This window comes from Malaya genurostris, chromosome 1 (assembly GCF_030247185.1).
Source record: "Malaya genurostris strain Urasoe2022 chromosome 1, Malgen_1.1, whole genome shotgun sequence".
In the NCBI taxonomy this organism is placed as follows: domain Eukaryota; kingdom Metazoa; phylum Arthropoda; class Insecta; order Diptera; family Culicidae; genus Malaya; species Malaya genurostris.
In genome coordinates, this window is record NC_080570.1 from 146283826 (window position 1) to 146300255 (window position 16430).

General features: G+C 31.6%; 1 protein-coding gene across 5 annotated transcripts in view; it reads left to right on the top strand.

Annotated features, from left to right (window-relative positions):
- LOC131426090 (diacylglycerol kinase zeta) overlaps positions 1-16430 on the top strand; it is a 473898-nt gene that overhangs the window by 393973 nt on the left and 63495 nt on the right. For all 5 annotated transcript variants that reach the window (XM_058588529.1, XM_058588531.1, XM_058588527.1 and 2 more), the window contains one exon: positions 3969-4172. In XM_058588529.1, coding sequence (XP_058444512.1) covers positions 3969-4172 — 204 coding nt within the window. The remainder of the gene's footprint in view (positions 1-3968; positions 4173-16430) is intronic.

Below are 16430 nucleotides of genomic sequence, written 5' to 3' on the forward strand. Positions count from 1 at the left end.
TACCTGAAAACGTACAAGAAACAGAAGGAGCCGAAAAAGTCCCTGGTACAAGCAAGTTCAGGCCAAAACAAGAGCGCGAAAACTGCATAACCGGATTCTACAGAATAAAGACGGATGCATCCTGATCGACGACGAAACCTACGCCAAGGAAGACTCTCGAGCGCTGCCCGGACCGCAATATTATACGAAATCGGTGTACCAGGACCTGGACGACGCTGAGACCACGGTGGCGATGGAAAAGTTTGGGCAGAAGGTCTGGCAAGCAATTTGTACCTGTGGTTTGCGGTCGTCGATTTTCTTCACGAAGGGCACAATTAACGCCAAGATGTACGAGGAAGAATGTTGTAAGAAGAGAATGCTGCCACTGTACAGAAAGCATAAGGGTCCTCCTCTCTTCTGGCCGGATTTGGCTTCAGCCCACTACGCCAACTCCGTTCTACAGTGGTTATCAAAAAAATAGTGTACAATTCGTGGAAAAGGACATCAACCCACCGAACTGCCCGGATCTTCGGTCAATTGAAAGGTATTGGGCAATTGTCAAGCGGCACTTTCGGAAGAAAGGTACAGTGTCCCAAAACATGCAGGAGTTCAAAAAAAAACTGGAGCAGCCACCAGGAAAGTCACAAAAGTAACAGTGCAGAATTTAATGAAGAATGTCAAGTCCAAAGTGCGAACGTTTCACAGAAACTAGGATTTTCTTCAATATAATCAGTGAAATGCATAAAAATGTAATTTTTCTACAATATATCGAAAACTGATGTCAAAATATGTTTTTTTCTCGCTTTTTTATTCAATAATCAATGTTGCTAACTACTTCTCGATACACTCCTTAAGTGCCATACAAACTTTAAACCTCGGGCGCAAGAATATAGTTTCACTTATCGAGCTAAAATTTTGCATAGTTCTTATGGGACCCATAAAAGAACACGAAAAGTTGGAGGGTGGAGCGAGAAAATAAGCCTTTTCATCTTAATCGCATACAACCTTGTCCCACCGTATTGCTTGTATATCTCTACACGCTCATTGAACAGTACTCAAAATTTGAGTTGCGTTTACTCAAATTCATAACCAGTATCGTTCTCATTCCCTCATTTTTTTAAATATCGAACTTAAGATTGCAGTGTCGAGATCATGTTTTTTAAAAGCTAACATCAATGATTGATGATTTCAGTAGAAATTTTTGGTTATACTAATTGAGAAATCCGACGTAGGTGTTTTAAAACCGTTCGCTTATTACTTGGAGGTAATATGATACTAAAAGTGAATGATATTTGATCACTCTTCCTATTCGAAAAAAGTAATTCTAATTGGGTATTTCATGTATTTGAATCTAAGTGAAAAGATGAGTGCAAATAACTCAAATTTTCAGTAAAATTCATTCAAATTTTGAATTAGAAAATTTCTTCTTATTTGAGTACCAATCACTCATGAAATTTTCGAAATCGAAAAAAATATTTTGATGCCAAAAGTCTTAGAATTGCATGTAACGTCGAGATTTAATGTCATCTCGAAAAAATTTTTTTTTCTAAAATCGATTTTCTGGGACTTCATGCAATTTTAAGACTTTTGGCTTAAAAAAAATTTTCGATTTCGGAAATTTCATGGTTCTCCCCCTCCCCCCCCCCCCCCCCCCCCCAATAGTTCTTTTTAAAGATCGATCATTTTCAAACTTTAACCGCTGGGCAGCACCCCTTACACATGTCCGATTTAGCTCAAATTTTGCATGAGGACTTTTTTCGAGGTGCTTAAACTTCTGAACAATAGCGCTTTACGAAATTAGAGCCGATCCCAAAAGATTGGCACTCTTATATACATTAGAGCGGTAAAAACTTATACCATTTTATCTCCGGAACCAAAAGTCACAGCCATTTGATCTTCGAACTTGATCAATGGCCCGACAGTAGCTTTCAAACGAGCCTAAGTTTGTTAAAATCGGTTCAGCCATCTCTGAGAAAATTGAGCGGTGAAAAAATTTTCGAAAGGTTCCGATCTCGTCGAACTGAGTCGAATGGTATATAACACTATGGGTCTCCGAGGCTCCATTCGAAAGTCGGTTTTTCCAGCAATTGTAATACCTTTCTATAGAGAAAGGCAAAAATGCACTTACTTTTCTCAGAGATGGCTGAATCGATTTTTACAAACCAAGATTCAAATGAAAGGTTTTATAATTTTCTAAAAAGTTCTAGAACATTTCATCCGGATCTGACTTCTGGTTCCGGAACTAAAGCGTGATAAGTGGAAAATTTCAAATTTCGTTAGTATTTTCTCACGAACGATGGTCAAAAACAGGTACAAATCCCATAAAACTGTTTGATACATTTTTCTAGTTTGCTGAGCTTGTTAGATTGTGGGCGTAAAAACTTAATCCGGCACTACTGGTCCCCCCTTTTCCAGTTCCGGAAGCACCGAAAGTGGTGAAGAAAAACTCTAAAACTAGAATTCACTTCGATTACTATGCGATGCTAGAACCGATTTTCACTAATCTTGATTTGAATAAAAGCTCATATTATCTTCAAAGCTATTGTGGAAATTCATCCGGATCTGACCTCCGGTTCCGCAGTTACAGGGCGATGAGTGTTAAAGTGTTTTCAAATCGCCATGTAGAATGACAATATGTACAACACGTGGAAGAAGAAAATACAAAACTGTTTCGTACACGCTATCAAGAAAACAAAACGGTTACGGATGCCTGCTACTAGTGTGTGATATTGGTAAAAGACGATAAAAATGTTAGCTATTTTATGATAAGTGCGACCGAAACAATAAAAGAATGTAAAGCCGGGGTAAAAAAAATGTTATAAAAAAATAAAAGAATGTCAATGTCGTTTCATATTGGTTGCTGGCAAACGATCCAGCTTCGGCTATTCCGGTCATCTGGTGAGTAAAAACTGCAAATCATCAAACTTTCTTCCAGATGGCCAAATTGATTTTCACAAAATTATTGTTTCAAAGGAAAAGTCTCACAGTTTTATTCGGAATTCCTAAATTTGTTGTGGATAGTATTTCCGGTTCCGGAACTACAGGGTAAACATGATTTGTAGAGTTTGTTAGACTAAGTTCGAACAAACTTTTCTATTCAATGAACAGTTGTTTTTGCGAATTTCACGGTAATATTTAGGATGCTATGAGTAATATGAGAAAGGCATCATTACACCACTAGGTGGATTAAAATAGGTTTTGTTATTTATTTGCCGAACAAATTTACTTCGACAATACTTGTTCCGGGAGCACCAGAAGAAATGGTCCAATTTTCAAAGTTTCGGGGTTTGTATGCGAATTTTCAATGTTATGAGGTTTTTTAGGCGGTTCGTATTCCCCGCATAAAAAAAGACTTAAGTGAATTTCTTTATTTTAATTCGATTCAAAAACATATCGTTAATTGATTGCAGCTCATTCGAGATTTTATTAATGTGTAGACTGATAATATTTTTGACCCTATTTTTTGCTTTCTGACCCACTATGCAACAAGTAATGCTGGTTATGCGCCACACCATGTAAATTTAAAAACTGATGAACTTTCTTACAATGTATATTATTTTACACAACCTAATACCGTTCAAAATTACTATATTACAGCATTACTAATAGAATAAAAGTAAAAAATATTCTATTCTTTCGGAAAAAAATTCGAACGATCCTTCTTGTAAAATCCTTCGAAACCGTAAACTACATTTCCCTTTTTAAAATATATCAGTCAAGGTTTTGTACAACATAATTAATATCCTTTGTCCAGTGGATGCAATCCGACACCTACCGTTTCTACTAAGTAATTGTAATCAAATTGATTGCCATCCAAACAGACTCCGGGTCCCTTTTTTCGCACCTAACTTCAAGACACCGGACTTTGGTTCGTTGGGTTCCATCTAAAACGCTCTAATTGACAATCGATTAATCCTTTAACCCGTTTCGGGGATCCGATCAGCGGTAATCAGTAATCAATCTTCTTTCGTTCCATTTTTTTTCTTCAGAAACACGGTCCCCGGATGAAATGTGCCGCGTGCAAGATCATCGCTCACGCCAGCTGCATCCCGGCGCTGATGGAGCGGACCCAGCTGCAGTGCAAGCCGACCTTCCGGGATGTGGGCGTCCGGCAGTACCGGGAGCAGACCAAGACGACCCACCACTGGATCCACCGGCGAACCGAGAAGGGAAAGTGCAAGCAGTGTGGGAAGGTAAGTTGCGGTGTAAGCCGGGGTGTCGATCGATCGATTTCCGTAATGGAAGAGGGGGGAGCTTCCTGGTTTCTTCGGTCGCAAAAGTAGGGTTCATGTCAGTCGTATGTGTGTGTGTGAGTATTATGCAATATTATGGCGCGTTCCGTCAAGTTACGTTAGTTAGTTAGTTTCCATCAGCTATTATTGATTGTGCAGGGTTGGGTTGATTGTCAGTGAAAGAGGGTGGGCGTTGCTTCGTGGACTGTGCATTTTCTTGGAAATGAAAATGCTTATTACGTTATTACTTGTCACAATCAATAAATGAAGACTTCTTAATTTTTAAACTTTTCTGTAATATCATCAAGCTGAATGGGGGTAGCTTCTCGGAAGATTTTCAATCTTTCAGGGTACTCTTTTGTGTTCCATTGAAAAATGTGACAGTTGCAAAATATTCGATTTTATAAATGTTTTTGAATTAAAAAAAGTCAAGTATTAAATTACCTAAATTTTTCAATCGATGCATTCGTGTCACACTCAAAACAGAGTGCAATTTGTTTGCTACCTAGTGTTTTATGTTGATTTACCAAGTTGCTCTAGTAGTTCAACATGAACTGGTAGCCCGCTGATAAATAAAAGACGAAGAAAATAATTCTTGAATTTTTTGAAAGTGACACAGGAAATCTTTACAGTCCAGGAGATGAGTTATTGAATGATTTTGAAAATTTGAAACAATACTTGAAAAATGCAGTCGACGTAGGAAATTTTGAATATTTAGGCACTCATTATTATTATTTTTTTTAAAATATTTTTGAATTTCAACACGTTGAAAATATGTTGCAAATTAAGGAACTTTCCTCCCAAAAATCATGACGTTGCATGGTATTTTCATCGTGATTCCTGACTATTCACTAAATAAAGCTGTTTGGTAAATGGTATATGAGGCTTATTTGCGATTTTGCTTTTACCTTTTTTTCTATTTTCTATTTGCAATTGAGCGATTCCATTAGAATTTGACGGACATTTTGTTTTAAATTTTTGATTTGGTCCTAATTTTCAGTGGCATTCGTTCCAAAAAAAAATAATGATTTAAATTGTCTCTTTTGACCATGAAGAGAATGCTAATCGAAATTTCGAGGCAGATCCAAAGATACAAAAATTTATTTTGGAAATTATCTGTTATCTAATTTGCACACCTTACTTACTGTTATCGATTGTTTGTTACTAGTTTCCATATGCTAACACCATTTTACATTTTACCTTTTTCCTTTCTCCGGAATTTATTCTTGCTTATTTTTTCATCTTTTTTTATTTTTCCATTGTCTCATTTCTCTTGTCTTTTTTGTTTCTTTATTTTTTTCCTTTCTCCGTTCCTTGTCTAGTTTTTACATCCCTATTCTCTTTTCTTTTCTAGCCTCATAGTTCTATTTTCCCTGTTTCGGTTGTTTCTTTCTTTTATTTTTTTATTTATTATTTCTTTGACGTTTATTTTTTGTCTGTTACCAATTCCCTTAAATTTTCTGTTATTTCGTTTTTCGGAATTTATCCTTCCATTTTTTTTTAAATTCTTTCTGTTGTCTCGTTTCTCTAGCGTTTATTTTTGTTTCCTTATATTATTCTTTTCTCCGGTTCTTTGTCTTGTTTTCTAATAGCCGGTATCATTCCTTGTTTTGTTTTCATCTTTCATTTTCTCGTTTTTGTTTTCCACTTTTCGCCTTCTCCTTTTTCCTTTCTTATTTCCTATATATTTCTGTTTCCCATTTCCTATATCGCATTTCAGAATATCTATTTTTGTCACCTTTTCCTGTAACTTTTATTGTTTGCCCCTCTTACCTGTGGCATTGAACATTATAGTTTTTTCTCTTTCGGAATTTATTCTTACCTTATAATTTTGTCTCTTTTTCGATTTTTGCTATTGTCTCAATTCTGTTGTGTTGTGTTTCCTTATTATTTCTCTTTCTCCGTTTCCTTTTCGTATTTCTTAATTTCTGATTACTTTCATTATTTTGTTTTGTTTCTTCATTTTCTCGTTTCTTTTCGGCTACATCTTTTTCCTATTTCTTATATCCTATTACAGATTTCCTATTTCATTTCTCCTTAATCCTGTTTCGTATTTTTTGATTTCTTGTTTGCATTTCCTTTGTTCTATCTTTTTTTATTTTCTATTTCCAATTTCCGTTTAGTTTATTTTAGATTTTCCGTTTCCATTTGCTATTTCTTATTTCGTATTATATTTATTCTTTTTCTTATGTTTGATTTACATTATTTCCTATTTTCTATATCTTATTTCCTATATCAACTTTACTTTTTCTCATTATCTATTTCTTTTTTCTTATTTTCTTATTGTTATTTTTTGTTTCCTATTTTTTATTTCCTATTTTCTGCTTACTGTTTCCTATAGCCTATATTCTAATTTCCAATGTTAAAATTCTAATGTTCTATTTCCTATTTTCTATATCCTATTTTATAATGTCCTATTTCTTATTTCGATTTTGTATTTTTATATCCTGTATCTTATTTCCATTTTATTATTTCTTATTTCTTTTTTTTTCTCTTCATTATGTGTTTGATTTTTCCTTTTTCTCATTTTATTCAATTTTGTATTGTTTTGTTTCCTGTTTCTTCTTATTTCATCTTCTTCTGTTTTTCTTATTTCATATTTCCTACTTCGTATCTCTCATCTCCTATTTCCCTTTTCCAGTTTCGTATTTTCTTTTTTCCTATTTCTTATTTTTCGTTACGTTTCATCCTAGACTCGTCAGTGCAGAGCAGTTCAAATTGAACTGCTTAGTGCAAACTTAAACAGTCCAATTTGAACCGCTAAGCAGACGTAAAGTTAATGCTATGTCTTTTCTGACGTGCCAAACGAAAACGTCTTTTTCGACTAATACTGGCCGATTCAAGTAGCGATTCAAATTAGACTGTTTAATTTGAACTGCTCTGCACTGACGAGTCTAAGACGAAACGTAAAGAAAAGTAAAAACGGTTATGTGCCCAAAGCACAAACTTAGGGTAACCCCTAAATGACTATTTCTTATTGCCGATTTTTTAATTGCTTATTGTTAATTTATTATTTCCTTTTTTCTTAAATCTCATTTTCTTTGTACAATTTAGTATTTCTTTTTTTCTAAATCGCAGGATCCATTTTATTGTTTCGTATTTCCTTCTTTCTATTTCCTATTTTTGTTTTGCTATTTTCTATTTCCAATATCTCATATTTTTTGTCCTGTTTCGGGCATCGTATTTCCTATATCTTATTTACTTTTTCCAAATTCGTATTCGTTTTCCAATTTCTTATGTCATATTTCCTATTTTCGTATTACTAGTTCTAATTTTCTTATGTCCTATATTCAAATTCGTTTTTCCCCTATTTCTTATATTCTTTTAACTTTTTTTTCTTATATCTTATTTTATTATTTTCTTTCTCCAAAATAAAAAAACGATCACATGTCCTGTTTCCGTTTTCGTATTTTTTTTGCTATTCGTTCTGCCTTTCTTTTTTTGCTATTTCCTATTTGTCAAGTTCTATTTCTTTTTTTCTTTTCAATTTCGTTTTGTATTCATTTCCTATTTCTTATTTCGTAATTCCTTTTTTCCGTTTTCTTATTCACTATTTCGTATTCCTTATTTCCTATTTTTTTTTCTATTTTCTATTTTTTATTAACAATTTTCTATTTTTTACTTCAAATTTTCTATTTTTGATTTTTATTTCCTTTTTCCTATGTCCTGTTTTCTATTTTTTATTTTTTGTTTGTCATTTTTTGTTTCTTATTTCTCATTTCCCATCCTCCTATGTCGTATTTATATACTTTCTATTCTAATTTTTAATACCTACTTAAATCGAAACTAGTCTTGTTGCTCCAGTCGAAACAATATAATTCTTGTTGCAAGCCTTTGGACAATGTCAAATTTTCAATTTTAAATGAAAATAACTTCAAACAGTTGACTGGATGATTATTTAGGTTTGTGTTTTTTGCCATTTTGAACAATAACCTTCAAGCAGAGGTATAATTTTCGTCTGGCAAGCTACTCAAGTCGTACTGTTATGCAGCACTAGCAGTTCAATTTAAACTATTTTGCACTGACGAGTTGAAGACGAAACCATAAAGCTCAAATTTTTTATGAAAAATGTACAAAACACCGAGTGTTAAAGTCGACTATCTTAATTTCATTTTTTCAAGGCAGGACTATTAATGTGTGATTGGCACATTTCACTGGTTGAGTATAAAAGTTAAAGTTTGCTTCGCAATCCATTCAGTACATTGTCTGGATGAGTGGATTCAGATAATTATTTAACTGAAATTATGTTGTAAAAGTTTGTGAAAAACTTATTTTTCGCCACTAATAAATTCATACGCTTGTTCTATTTTCCTCGATTCTCTCGAATAATTTGCAAATTAAGTTCTTTTCAACACAGTGTCACAGTTAGGAGTTCTATTAAAAACATGTAACAAAAAAAAGGGTTAACCAGGTTGGGCCAAACTTCACATCTGTCTAAAGGTTCGACTTGAACTACTTTACTCTAACTAGTTGAAGACTAAGCGTAAAGGAAACTGGTCATTTTGGTTAGAGAAAACCAATTATTCATAACACCTGAACAACAAATTCCAAAACAATAGCGATGATCTAGTTTCCTAACCAGTCTTATTTAGGACCAATTATGATTAAGTGAAAAATTGTATAATCCTATGAATTCTTCGGGCTCAGCTGAATACTTTTCCGACCCCTTTTTAGCCCCTATAAAAACGACACAAAGGCACTCCTGTTGAAACGAAAAGAGCGCGAGACGCAATGGTGCAGATAATTAGAAAACTTTTTATAGATAATAGTGTAGAAACAATCAAGAAATAGAATTTTAATAATTTGATAAACCAGTCCAAGCACTCAACTAGTTCGTAATATCAAATTAACCCAATAAATTCGGGAGTTCGGGTGGGAGCTGCTTTGTGTCCCAGTTGGATCTCGTACCAAGCCAACAAGGCTAAGTGAATAAGATAAAGTCTACAAAGTCCTAATGACCTTCGGCATTGTTCTAAGACAAGGAGTTTGTGCTTCTAGAGAGCACAGTGCAGTAAAAAATATCTTAATTATTTCGCCGGCTGTGTTTACTGCGTACGTAGCAAATAACAGGGGGGGGTGGGGGGGTGGAGAAGGTAGCATGACGTAAATAAAGAGGAAAAGTTTTCCCAGCAACAAACTTCTAGCAACGACTTCGGGGATGGGTTGGATCCGGAAAGAGGGAAGTATAATTAGGCGATGTTGTTTACGCATGTTTTCAAGTGAGAAACACAGACAAAACGAACTTTCCAGTTCCGGTGGATTCGCTTGCTTTTGTAGATTGAAAATCCTATCAGGCTTCGAACTGATTCAAGTTGAGCAATAAGAACTGAAACGATTAAAAATACTTCGACCAGATCTAACACCTTGGAAATCGACTCTAAAATTTTCTTTGACAACTCTCAATTCGGAACTGAAAAATTGAAATGCGAATTTTTCGCCGTTAGTTATTTGAATTGTAAATACAAATTGCTTGCCAGATAATTGTGTTACTTTTTTTTATTAAATTATAAAATAATTGAGTTGAACACATCTGCGATGCTGCGATCTGGTTTCCTAATTTCTTTATTACATAATTTCCGAATTTCCTGAATTCTCAACTTCTTACTTATTTAATTGCCTTAATTCCTAATTTTTCATCTCATAATTGTTCAATTTTCTAATTTCTTTTTTCCTAACTTACAACAAATTTTCACATTTCCTAAATAAAAAATTCATTATTTACTTCTGTTCAATTTTTCTGATATTTTGAATTTCTCGAAATTCTTTTTTTATAGTTTCATAATTTTTCGTTTTATTAATTATCTGTTTCCTAATTTGCTTACTATTTAGTTCATATTTTACTGATTTTCTATCTTATTTATTACCTTTTTTTCCAACTAATTGAAATAATTTTTACTTGTTTTACTAATATTTTCAGTTATCAAATGACTAAAGTTTATTTCACCAGCAACGCAATCGCTCTGCTGTTTCAAAGGTGAAAAAGTCTTTTTTAATTTATTTTATATTATTGCCTAATTTCTTACTCTTTTGATTTCCTTAGATCTTAATTTTTACTCCAAAGTTTCTAATTTCTATCTCCTAATTATCTAATTTCACAATTATTTCCGAATTCCCTAATTTCCTAACTTCTCAATTTCTTATTTTCCAAATTTTCTCATTTCTGAATTCCTTAATTTTCTAACTTCTCAATTTCCAAAATTTTCTGATTTCCTAATTTCACAATTTTCTCATACGCGAATCGCTTAATTTCCTAACTTCTCATTTTTTAATTTCCAAAATTTCCTATTTATTTTATAATTTCCTAATTTATTATTTATTTATTTACTACTTATCAAATTTTCAGTTATGTTGAATTTCTCGTTTCCCAATTTCTTATCATTCTATTTTCCCTTTTTTTAAATTTGTTATTTTATTAGTTTTCGTTTTTTTAATTTCCTTATGTCTTATTTTTTTATTTTCTTCTAATTTTAGAACTTCTCAATTTTCCAGTTTCCTAAATTTTCAATTTTCTGATTACTATTTTTACTAACATTTTGAGTTATCAAGTAACTAAAGTTGAACTCATCCATGAAGCAATCGCTTTTATTTTCATATTGTTCTAATACCCTAATTTGTTTATCTCCTGGTTTTCTAATTTTCTTTTTTCTTATTTTCTCGTTTTTCGTATTGTTTTATCTACCAATTTTCCAAATTTCGCTCATTTCCGAAATCCTTAATTTTTTATCTTTCCAATTTCGAAAATATCCTAATTTCCTAACTTCCTAATTTAGACATTTTTTTTTATTCACTACCGTCCAAATATTCTGATTCTTCAAATTTCTTCTTTGACAATTTTTTTATGTCGCAATTTCTGTTTTATGTAATACCTATTTTCCTAAATTGCTTCTTTCAGGGTGGCAAGTGACCGGGAAAATCGGGAAAACCGGGAAAAAATCGGGAATTTGGTTTTACCGGGAAAAACCGGGAAAAAGTCGGGAATTTTAGTGCAAATCCGGGAAAAAATTTACTAGTCCTAATCTTAGTAACGATTTTCAGCATCATGGTTTTCCTGATACAACAAATGAAAAGATGAAGGCCACTTTGTGATTGAACTAGGAGTTCAGTACAAGTTTTGAAACTTCTTATTGTCCCTCACAGGTTCAATGGTGCACAATCCATTGGAAATGGAGCCAACACCTCAGCAATTTTAAATCAATAAGAGCTTTCTTAGTTAAAAGTAAAAGTTTTAGATAGAATGACTGCCTATAGGACCGTAATAATCGAAAGAAAGAGTGAAGAAAGAGGAACTGTCATTTGCACTTAGGACCTTTTCTAGTGTTTGTCTTCAAATTTCAGAATAAGTATGCATAATGGTAAAAGTAACATCAGGTAAAATGTTTAATAATTTTTTTAAGAATTCTTGGGAGCCGTGTTTTTAGTTGTCAGCTAATGATTGTGACAATACTTGTTTAGTAATTGATTTCAATAGGATTCATAAAACCGACAAAGCTGTCGACTTTCATTTTATCTACCGTTCGCAAGGAGTATTTGATTTATTTCTTTGACAGCTGAAACTTGTTTTTCAGAGTTCGGAAGAGCCTGTTCAGTGTCGATGGTAAGAGAATCAAAATTAGATCATCTCAGTTACTAGAGGCAAGCGTACATTTTAAGAATTCTAGAAGGATTTTGTTCTCTCGCCAAAACCCATCTCTGAAAAGATATCGTATATGTTGTTAGCAATAGTCGTCATGTGCACCTCGTGCACTGCACAACTTGTCAAACTGTCAACTCTGTGAGAACTTGTATGCACACATTCAGAAGAGGCTTCATTGGCTTATGCTTATGGCAGTTGAAAACAAATTGCTGTCTCAGTTGCAACGTCGAAACGGTTCTTATATCATACCATATAAGCAGTGCACAACCCGTAAATTTAGTCTCGACGTCACTGGTTGTTAGAAGGAATCGGGTTTGCGGGAGGAGTGTTGTGCTTTAGTTAATTCATTTTTAATTTTCAATCCTATACTATACCAGGTTAAAAAAGTATTGGAATACACTAGAAATTCACTCCTAACTTGCATAAGTTTTCCAGATAGCCTTTCAGTGGTAGTCTTGAAAACGATTGAATAGTTCGAAAAATAAGTATATTAATTTTAATTGTAAGACTTTAAATTTAATTTTTCATCCTAATGCTTTCAAATAACTGATGATATTTCTGGAAAACTACAAAACACCACCAATAAACGTCGAATATAATGTGAAAGTTGCGCTTAAGAGCATTATTGAAAAAAGCAAGAAGTTTAAATAAAATGTGTTGATTTTTCAAGAAAATTTCAAGAATTTTGATGCTACATTCCTTCATGAAATGCAAGACTGATAACTTTCATCACCGTTGGAGAGATATGTTTCTTGTTTTAATCCTATAGCTACATCGAAGTTACTGGCGAAGTAGAAGACAAAATAAAAATGGAATACATTGGACTGGATGGTACTGTTAGTTCAGAAGATGAATGTTTGGACAAACTGTGGATGAAAGTTTTAATCCCTAAAAATACTTGTTTCTCAACTCTCGATGTTTTTTGGACATGTTTAAAAAACCGGGAATTTTTAGTCTCGCGCACCGGGAAAACCGGGAAAAAACCGGGAAACTGAAATCGCTAATTCACTTGCCACCCTGTTCTTTCTTATCTCTCATAATTTCGTAATTTTCTACTCTTAACTCTCCTAATATTCCCATTTCTCATTTTGTTTCACTTTTTTTTAATAAATCATCATCATTTACATCAAATAACTAGGGTTGAACTAGCTTCGTTCCTTGTTCATTTTATAATATCCTTATTACCTAATTTTGAATTCTTTTTTGCTCACTTTCTTTATTTTTTTTCTGATATGCTATATTCTAATTTTCAAATAATCTAAACTCCTTAACTTTTAAACGTGCAAGTTTACTAATTTCTTAAGTTATATGATTTCCCATCTCTCATTCTTTAGTTATTAGTTTTCAAATTTTCGAAATTTTTTATTACATTTTCTTCTAATTTCCTATTATTCTCATTTCTTAGTTTCTTGTTTTCTTTCTTATCTTATATTTTTGCTTATTTCTAATCTTATATTTTTAACATTTGTAAGTTCCAGTTTTCTAGATTCTATTTTTTGCTTACTTTGTGAACTAAATTTCGAGTTATCAAATAACTAACGTTAACTAATCTATGTCTCAATTGTTCTACTTTTTGATTACTCTAATTTGTGTATTTCCCAATTTTCTAGTTTCCTTAATTCCCAATTCCCAAATTTGCTCATTGTCTATTTTCTTCAATGCTTAATTTCTTAATTCATTAAATTATTTCTTTAATAGGTTATTATCTCAAAATTTTACTAATTTCTTAATACCTTGGTTTTTTAGCTCCTATTTTTCTAATTTCCTTATTCAGAAATTTATTATTTACTACTTTTCATAATTTCTAAACTTTTCCTCACTGCCTATTTCCTAATTTTCGTATTACTTATCTCATACTTTCTCGCTTTTCTATCTTTAAATTTTCCAATTCCCCAACTTTGATTTTTTTTTCTAATCTAAACTAGTTTTTTAAGTTATCAAAAAAACTAAACTCATCTGCGATGCAATCGCTTTGCTTCCTTATTTCCTAATATCCTAATTTGATATTAGGTAATTTGAGAATCACTCAAAGATCTAATTTTCTGAATTTTCAATTTCCTTATTGTCTTAGTTTTTGATTCTTATTTGTTTAGTTCTCCAGTTCCCTTATTCCCTAATTTTTTTAAATTTCCATTTGTCCAAATGCCCAATTCTCTAACTTTTGTTATTGTCTAATTTCTTCAATGCTTAATTTCTTAGTTCCCAAATTTCTTTATTTCCAAGGTTATTATCTCAAAATCTAACTAATTTCCTAACTAAGAAATTCTTTATTTACTAAATAATTTCTCAATTTTGGTGTTGAGTTATCAAAAAAAAAAAAGTTGAACTCATCTGCGACGCCACCACTCTGCTTCTTCTTGTTTCCTAATATCCTAATTTGAGTATTTCACAAAGATCTATTTTTTTGAATTTCTGAATTATATTTCTTTGACTCCTATTTTTTTTGTTCTCCAATTTCATTATCCCACAAATTTTCACATCCCGTTCTCCTAATTTTCTAAATTTCCATTATTCTGACTTCTTAATTCCTTAATTTCCTAACATTCCATTACCCTAATTTCCAAAATTTCATAGTTTCCCGATTTCTTAATTTGTTTTTCTTCTCTCAATTTTAGAAATTTTTATTTACTGTTTTTTTATTTAGTTCCTTATTTCTCAATTTAATATATTTATTTCCTTATTTCTCTATTTATATAATTCCTTATTTCTTTATTTGATATTTTTATTCATTCCTTACTTCTCTATTTGATGATTTTAAATGATTTAGAAATCACTCATTTATTATAATTCAAATTTTCAAAATTTTTAATTTCCTTATTTTCTCATTTCCTATTTTTAAAATTTCTAAATACTTTGCTTTCTCTGTGACCTGTTTTCCTCATTTGTTTTTTCTTATCTGATATTTTCATAACTTTAAAATTTTCTAACTCTTAAGTTTCCTAAATTATATTTTTTGTTTACTTTTTGGATTAAAATTTCCAGTTATCAAATGACTAATGTTGAACTAATCAATGTCTCAATCGTTCTGCTTTTTCTATTATCCTAATTTGTGTATTTCCCAATTTTCTAGTGTTCTGAGTTTCCAATTCCCTACTTTTCTTATTGCCTAATTGTTCAATGTTTCATTTATAAATTTCTCAAGTTCTTTATTTAATAGGTTATTATCTCAAAATATCACTTATTTCCTTATTTATTTTATTCTCATTAGTATTTCCTTTCACTTATTCCCTAATTTGCGTATTACTCATCTCAAATTTTTTTACTTTTCTAACTTCAAATTCTCCCATTTCTCAACCTCGGTTTTTTTTTCTCTTTTAAACTTCTTTGTTGAGTTATCAATAAATTAAAGTTAAACTCATCTGCGACGCAATCGTTCTGCTTTCTTATTTCCTAATATCCTAATTTTAGTATTCACCAAGATATATTTTCTTGAATTGCCTAGTGTGCAACTTCCTTACTGTCGTTTTTCTTTGACTCTTATTTTTTTTAGTTCACTAAATTTTCAAAACCCGATCTTCTAATTTTCAAAATTCCTATTTTTCTGATTTCTTTATTCCCTAATTTCCTAACTTTCCGTTTCACTAATTTCCAAAATTTCCTAGTTTCCCGATTTCCTATTTTGCTTTTTTTCTCAATTTTAGAAATTCCTCATTTACTACTTTTAAAAATTTCTGTTTTTTTTTAAATTTATTTCTTTATATCTCGATTTGATATTTTCAAATTTCGTGCTGTCTCAATTTTCTGTTTTTTTTCTATCTCACACTTTCCTTTCGTGTTCTAATTTCTTTTGTTCTAATTGTCTATTCTCTTAATTTCATTTTTTTGTACTTTTACAAGCTAGTATTCTAAATTATCAAATAACTTATGCAATCGCGCTGTATTTTGTAATATACTAATTTGTGGAAATTCAAATTTTCTAATTCTAAATTAGGAAATTAGGAATAAGGAAGCAGAACGATTACGTCGCAGATGAGTTCAACTTTAATTTTTTGATAACTCAACAAATTAGTTTAAAAGAGAAAAAAAACCGAGGTTGGGAAATAGGAGAATTTAAAGTTAGAAAAGTAAAAAATTATGAGATAAGTAATACGCAAATTAGGAGATAAGTGAAAGGAAATAATAATAACGATAAAATAAATAAGGAATTAAGTGAAATTTTGTGATAATAACCTAGTAAATAAAGAACTTAAGAAATTTTGAAATCTTGATTTCGTTATATCCTAAACTCAATTGTTCAGTTTCTTCATTTGTGTATTTTCTAGTTTTTGTCTCCCAATTTCCTTATTTTCTTAATTAATGTTCTATTTAAATAATTCTTTTTTTCCTAATGTTTTTAATGACCTTATTACTTAATTTCCAAAATTCTGAATTTTTCCGATGTGTCATAGCCTAATATTTTACTGTTTTTAATGTCCTAGTTTATCAATTCCTACATTAAGGAATTTTTATACCTTTGGGTAACCAGATTTTCTTTTGTTTATTTCTCATCTTCCGTCTTACTTTGAAGTTTCGTCTTCGACTCAACAGTGCATTTGCAGTTTATGTTTAACTTCTAATGCCATCTTCTTAACATGCTTCTAATTTTT